Raw genomic sequence first — 7,311 nt, 5'->3', positions numbered from 1 at the left:
CAACGACAAGTGTCTTCTGCCCCATCCACAGACTTCCTAACCTAAAGCCTCGGTCACCACCTGCCAAACGACTTCCACGCCCACAAAAGCGCGGCGGGCCATGGGGTCTCTCCGCTTGGGCTGGTAGCCTCTTCAGAAGCCCAATCCGGGGCTCTTGGAGAGGGCGTCGCCTCCCGCTCATCCACTTCCTGTTGGTGGGCGTCGACGAGCTGTGAAGCCAATGAGGCCACAGTAACGTGGCAGCCACCCACGAGCCCGCGTCTCCGCCCGCCCAGTCAGCGAGCCGGGCTCCGCCCCCCAGGGGGACCTACCATCTGCCGCCCAACCAGAGGGGGAAATGGGGCCTGCCTCCCGCTAGGAGGCCTGCAGGAGCCCCGGTTCCCCCCGGCTGCGCTCGGTGGAGGAGCCGGGCCCACGTCGCCGCGCCCCTACCCTCCTCCAGCCTCGGCCGCCAGGCCCGCGCTAGCTTCTCCCGGTGGATGCTGCGGCTCTCGGAGCGGAACATGAAGGTGCTCTTCGTCGCCGCCCTCATCGTGGGCTCCGTCCTCTTCCTGCTGTTGCCTGGACCTTCTGCTGCAGATGAGAAGAAGAAGGGGCCCAAAGTCACTGTTAAGGTCCAGCCTCCCGTCTCCAGACCTGCCTGGCGAGGCCTGCCCTCCGCCGCCTGGGTTCCGGCCTTGGCGCCTCTGGTCACGCATGTCCGAGGCATTTCGGGTCCCAGAGCTCGGGCCTGGGCGTCCTCGGCCTTGGCTCTGCCCCTCCCTAGTTTCCCTGTCGTGGCCTCTTGGCGCCTGGGTCGTCCTCCCCCATTCAGATTGGAGAATGACCCGGACCCTCCCCGAGAGCACAGCCCTGACCCAGGCGTTGGCGCCGAGGATGCCCAGCTGGGGCCGGCGTTGCAGACTCAGAGCCGCCTATTTGCAGATACCCCACAGTGCTGAGGAAATGGTGAAAGATCACGCCTGCCAGATTGCCAGTCTTTTCTCTACGTAGGCCAGATTTTAGCCACTTCATTTACAAAGCACAGCAATGTAATAGTTTACACCTGAGTGGTGTGCTTAGGCTCCCATCTTTATGGTGTTTTGATGTTAAGTTTTAGAATCTGGGCCCATTATTTATTTAGAGCAAAGGTTGTTACCCTGTAGTCTACGGAGAGTGTAAACAAATGGAGCTTTCATCAGATTCTCATGGGGTTTTTGTCGCCACCAAAATCAGATTCAGAAACTGCTCTTAAAATATGGGTCTGTTTTCTCGCATCCTCCGGGTAGCTTCTTGGGCCCTCGGTTCCCTAGGAAGGACCCTTTTAAGAGGCTAAGTTTGAAATTGTCTTTTTCCTCAGGTGTACTTTGACTTGCGAATTGGAGATGAAGATATAGGCCGGGTGGTCATCGGTCTCTTTGGAAAAACTGTTCCAAAAACAGTGGATAATTTTGTGGCCTTGGCTACAGGAGAGGTAAGTGGCTAGAGCGGAGGTAGCCAAGCTCACAGGCAGCGGAGTTGGCAAGTAGGGTTGGCGGCAAACTGAACTGCAGAGCGTGGCCCACCCATAGCAGTGGCCATCATGGAGTACCAGCTATGCTCTCTGGCACTGGGAACCCACGATTATCATATCTTCTCAGTTTTTTTTAACTAAATCCAGAATTAGAATTCTTTTTTTTTTTGAGAAAATTTTTCATCTTTGAGACGTTGCAGTAACCAAAGAAAACATCCAGGGAAACTAGTTTGTGGTCTCTGCACCAGAGTGAGGGGCCCAGAGCTTTCCAGGTTTTAAGGAAATGAATGCCCCATTTAAGAAAGTCTGGGGCTTCCCTGGTGGCGCAGTGGTTGAGTCCGCCTGCTGATGCAGGGGACGCGGGTTCGTGCCCCGGTCCGGGAAGATCCCACATGCCGCGGAGCGGCTGGGCCCGTGAGCCATGGCCGCTGAGCCTGCGTGTCCGGAGCCTGTGCTCCGCAATGGGAGAGGCCGCAACAGTGAGAGGCCCGCATACAGAAAAAAAAAAAGAAAGTCTGCATTCCAACTTCCCATTGGGTCAGCAGGTAACTTTTTTTTTTTTGGTCAGTTTTCTTGGCTTCTCTTCCTATGATTAGATTAGGAAAAAACGATAGGGGAAAGGTGGAGGCATTATGTATGAAGTAGAATTGTATAAAGGCAGAGGAAATGTGCGGTCTTATAGCCTTTCCTGGATCTGTGTGCTCCAGGCCTGGCCTTTGATTACTGGTCACCCAGTGGCACGTTGAAGGATGAATCTGCCAGCAGGGGTTTCTCTTCTGTGAGCAGTTGTTGTTGTGGGCTGGGTTCCTGCAGGGCCTATTTAATGTCTGCCTGGTGCCTCATGCCACCTTCTCACCTTCTCATCCCTTTTTCTAGAAAGGATTTGGCTACAAAGACAGCAAATTCCATCGTGTGATCAAGGACTTCATGATCCAGGGTGGAGACTTCACCCGGGGAGATGGCACTGGAGGTAACCTCAAATCCTCTGGGCCGAGGGGTCTGTCAGTGCAGCCCCCGAGGTGGGAGGGCCAGGGAACCCAGTACAAAGGAGAGGGAGGAATGGGTTTCAGGTGGACATAAGAGAATCTCGCGCAGCTGGCAGACCAACTGATCCAGGCCTACAGCCTTGGTGACTTGCCTCGCAGTACACCCTGCGGGGGTGGGGGGGAGCAAAGTGAAACACCTGTAGGTGATTCTAGGTCAGGCATGCAAAGCTTGTGTGGGCGGCCTTGAAAGCCCCAGCAAGGGTGGGAGAAATTGCTCTCCTTGGCAGTCTCCCCCCAGAGACCACTTGACAAGCGCTGGCAGTCTCACCTGCACTACTTGTGCCGTAGGACAGACAGACAGCCTGGACTAACCAACAGATCTCACCACACTTGGGTGCACAGCCTGCTGTTCCTTTAGACCACAGCTGCAGCTCACCCCACCGATGAATATTTACTGGGCCAGGCTCTGTGGTGGGTGCTGAGGATGCAAAAGCCAGTGGGATGGCAACTCCCTTTCACTTCCAGTACCTGAAGTCACAGATGGGCTGTAACATAGCCTTTTAGGGCTCAGGCTCTGTCCTCAAGTGGTTTATCGTCGAGGTGGGAAGAATGAGGAGAAAACACTATGAAAGTGACGTAATACAAGATGTAAGTCATAGCTAGCTGGACGACAAAGACAAAGCAGACGTGATACAAAAGCACTGTAATTGTGGAGTCACACACAGTTGGGTGTCTGCCACCTTCTTACTTTGTGACCTCAGGCACGTGAGTCCTCTGAACCTCAGTTTCCTCTTCTGTAGAGTAAGTGGTAAGAGTTGTGGGTGCTGGGAGGGTGAGGTGAGATGTTGAGTGCGTAGTGCCCAGCGAGTGGTAAGTAAAGTCAGCCGTCGTCAAAGTGCTGACAAGTAAAGGACTCACTTTGCTCCAAGGTGATCAGGAAATGGCCTCGTAAACGCGAGGACAGATTTGAGCGGGGACAGATCTGGCTGGGGAGAATTTGCATGGGCAGGGAAGAGGCAGGGTTAAGGCGTGAGCTCAGGTCTGGTCTGCGGCAGGAACTTGGCCAAAGGTGGGGTCAGGAGGATGGAAGTGAAGCTCCCACCGGGAACCCAGAGTGGCGGGCCGTGGCCAGGCCAGGGACCCAGGGCTTTGTCCTCCACGGAGTGAGGATCCGCTGAAGACTTGAATGGGAGCAAGGCCTGATCGCAAAGGAGTTTGAGGGATAATAATGTGGCAGATTCAGGACATGGACACAGGAGAAGCAGACTGGCAGGGGTGTTGGTGCAGCTGCCCCTGCGTCGGGCGATGTGGGCCTGAACCCAGGGAGGATACCTAGTGGGTAAGAGCAGAGATTCGAGAGCCAGACCACCTTGGTTTGAATTCCAGCTCTGCTACTTCCCAGCTGGGGTGCCTTTAACCTGTGTACCTCGGTTTCTTCATCTTTGAAATGGGGCTCTTAGCTCCTGCCTTACAGGGTGGGTTTTATGTTTCCCATGCTTGCACCAGCCCTCTGGCACACTGTTCCCACTCTGAGCACTAGCCGTGATTGCAGCGGGGGTAGCAGGAATGGGAGAAAAGGGTGAATCCGTGATGGGGGTGAGGACAACCCTGACAACGTGCGGAGGAAACAAATGTCAAAAGAATAACTGAAGTCTGGAGAGAAAGATGACAAAGTATGTTGAGTTTAAAACCTTCACTCTCCGTTTAAGTTTGGGACTCCTTATATCTTGGTAAAGTGATTGGAGCTAAGGATATAGACTTGGGAATTTTCTGGATAGCAGCAGTAGTTGAATTCCTGCAGTTCACTGAGATGTACAAAGAGGATTCTCACATGGGAATCCTCTTTTCTTAAAAAAAAACTAAAAGAGTTGACAGTTTTATTTTCGCATTTCACATTACAAATTAAAATTGCTTTATTTGGTCCCACTACTCCCCTCCAAAACTATTCTTTGATAGGAAGGGGGAACAAGTCTTCCTTGTCATGCTGTTAGAAAACACCCCAAGTCACAGCGCCGTGATCTCCTGGTGAAGTAGAACAAGTAATATAAAACTGATGTAAAGAGGCTCCCCAATCTCCTTATCTGTCTGGTTGGTCCTTCCTGGCCAGGTGATTTTCAAACTTCCCACTTACTGTACAATCAGAAATACCTCCTCAGCATCAGTCTAGGACAGCTTCCCAACCTGGTTCCACTCTGGGAACCACAGGATGAAAATACGTGTATTGAAGAGGAAAGAGGTTTCGTACACAAATAAGTTTGAAAGGTGTTGGGTAAAACAAAATGAGAATTACTTCTTTGTTGCTGGGTTTCTTGGGGCCTCTAGTGCACAGTGTGAATCTCTAGGAGAGGACGGGGACAAAGAAGGGTGCAGTATTTTGCAGTATTTCTCCTGGAACCAGCCTTGGGAACTTAGGTTAGGATCTCTGGAATGGGGTAGAGATCCTCTCGGCTCCACTATCTTGTATGCTGGCCACAGACCCTCCACAGACAGACACAGTACACACACTCAGAGCCACCTTTTATTTTGGTTCATGTGTTGATAAGAAGCTCTTGACTTTCCAGAACTCAAATGGCGGCCCCTCTCTTTTGCTTCTCCCTGCCCCTCCCCACTCATCTCTCTTCCTGCTTTGGAGTGTCCTCAGTATCGTTTGTGCTCTTAGGAAGAAAAGCTGGTCAGCCACAGCAGTCTTTTTTTTTTTTTTTTTTTTTGCGGTACACGGGCCTCTCACTGTTGTGGCCTCTAACGTTGCGGAGCACAGGCTCCGGACACGCAGGCTCAGCGGCCATGGCTCACGGGCCCAGCCGCTCCGCGGCATGTGGGATCTTCCCGGACTGGGGCACGAACCCATGTCCCCTGCATTGGCAGGTGGACTCTCAACCACTGCGCCACCAGGGAAGCCCTAGTCCTCCTTTTCTGGAGGGTTCTTACCTCCCCTGCATCCTGCACAGCACCTCCCTCCACTAAAGCAAGTCCCCATGGAAGGCCTCGCAGGCCACAGCCAAGGTAGTTTCTAATGTGTGCCTTATTTGAAAGTCATAAAACTATATTCTCAAAGTAATCATTGTGTGAGCTATTCACTAAATCATCCTGGCCTCATGTCCCACTTGGGCTGTCAGTATGGTTTGGCTCCAGGGCCAGAGGGTAGGAAGGGAACAGCTTGTACGTCCTTGTACTCCACTGGAGCCTGGCCTGGCACGGGGGACAGGTTCAGCCTCTGGAATCCTCGCCCTTAAGATCTGCTTCGTTGGGGCTCCCCCAGCTCCCCTGACCTACTCTTTCTTCCCAGGGAAGAGCATCTACGGTGAACGCTTCCCTGATGAGAACTTCAAGCTGAAACACTATGGCCCTGGCTGGGTAAGCATGGCCAACGCAGGCAAAGACACCAATGGCTCCCAGTTCTTCATCACGACGGTCAAGACAGCCTGGTTAGATGGCAAGCATGTAGTGTTCGGCAAAGTTCTAGAGGGCATGGTGAGTTTGCGGGGGAGGGACTAACCCTGGGCAACCCTGACCAGGGATCTGACACAGACCCCAGGGCAGGGGATCCATATATTTTATCCCTTTCCCAGAAGGGAATGTACAGATTCTGACCAGTGTTTATTTCTACAAACCTGGGGGGAATTGAGACTAAACAGCCTCTCTCTCTATGCCCCCGAGTTTTTTTTTTTTTTTTTTGGTCATGCCGTCTAGCGTGCGGGATCTTAGTTCCCCGACCAGGGATCGAACCCGTGCCTCCTGCTATGGAAGCACAGAGTCTTAACCACTGGGCCGCCAGGGAAGTCCTGCCTCCAAGTTCTAAATCCCTCCAGGCCCCAGGCAGAGGCCGGCCAGGAGGTCTCGGTGAGGCTGCACAATTGAGGACCCTCCATCCCGTTATTCAGTCAGGCATGTCCTGGCACCACCATCGGTTGTATAGGGCCCAGCCGAACAGGCTGTCCCGGAGAAGCCTCTTGGCACCCTCTCCCCAGCCGCCCCCCTCCTCACCCCTAGCCCAGCCTGGGTCATACTTCAGAGGATTGAAACTACTGCATCCTCCTGTTGTCAAATCTGGGTTCTACTTGCCCTGGGCTGGCGCCCGGCCACGATGCCCTTAGGATTTTGGTGCCTCGTGGTTTCTACGCTGTTCATCACGTGCAGGTTTCAGCCCTCGCGGCCACACGCTGGGGCCCATCTCCCTCGACCAGCAGACCGCCTGACACTCTGCCTTCCTCCCCAGGATGTAGTGCGTAAGGTGGAGAGCACCAAGACAGACGGTCGGGACAGGCCTCTCAAGGACGTGACGATCGCAGACTGTGGCAAGATCGAAGTGGAGAAGCCCTTTGCCATCGCCAAGGAGTAGGGCCCCAGGGACCTCTTCCCTTTGAGCGACTGTGTGGCCCTGTTGCCCTCCTGGGGGTGAAGACAGCCCGCCACAGGGCTCCATGCTGCACTGGCCGTAGTGCTGGCGTCTGACGGAGCGGACCCCTGCCCCCACATTCTGCGGGCCCACGGGCCCAGTTTTGTAACAAACTCCTACCAACAAACACTGACCGATTAAAAAAAAGGTGTTTTTTTATAATCTGCGTATGGGCTGGGTTCTGGGGCCTCTGGCACCCCCATCCGACCCTAAGTCCAGTGCCAGCCCGTCTGGGGCTCCTGTGGCAGTGGTGCCTGTCCCCTCCTTGGGTTCCGGCCTGAACCCTTTCCCTCCAGAAATGCTCCAGAAATGAGGGAGAGATGAACACAAACCAGACATTTCCAACTGGCCACACAAGTCTGGGAGGGCAGGGGGAAACAGATCTGGACATTCACAGAAAAATGTGCTACGCACAAAATGTCAAGCAGGAGTTTTTG

The 7,311-nt window shown here is 53.8% G+C and overlaps 1 protein-coding gene across 1 annotated transcript; it reads left to right on the top strand.

Moving 5' to 3' along the window:
- The first annotated feature begins 432 nt into the window (after window positions 1-432).
- PPIB (peptidylprolyl isomerase B) lies at window positions 433-7,036 on the top strand. The gene is made up of 5 exons (XM_082836222.1): window positions 433-614; window positions 1,340-1,453; window positions 2,369-2,462; window positions 5,765-5,949; window positions 6,695-7,036. The coding sequence occupies exons 1-5, from the start codon at window positions 480-482 to the stop codon at window positions 6,815-6,817; spliced, it is 651 nt and encodes a 216-aa protein (XP_082692348.1). The 5' UTR covers window positions 433-479; the 3' UTR covers window positions 6,818-7,036.
- The last annotated feature ends 275 nt before the right edge of the window (window positions 7,037-7,311 follow it).

This window comes from Leucopleurus acutus (genome assembly GCF_964270905.1).
Source record: "Leucopleurus acutus genome assembly, chromosome: 1".
Lineage (NCBI taxonomy): Eukaryota > Metazoa > Chordata > Mammalia > Artiodactyla > Delphinidae > Leucopleurus > Leucopleurus acutus.
The sequence above is the reverse complement of the archived record's forward strand: the minus strand, read 5'-3'. Positions and strand labels throughout refer to the sequence as shown.

Coding starts and splice junctions, on each gene's coding strand:
- PPIB (XM_082836222.1), top strand. CDS start 480: ATGCTGCGGCTCTCGGAGCGGAACATGAAGGTGCTCTTCGTCGCCGCC. Junction 615..1,339: donor GGCCCAAAGTCACTGTTAAG/GTCCAGCCTCCC, acceptor CTTTTTCCTCAG/GTGTACTTTGACTTGCGAAT. Junction 2,463..5,764: donor CCGGGGAGATGGCACTGGAG/GTAACCTCAAAT, acceptor CTTTCTTCCCAG/GGAAGAGCATCTACGGTGAA.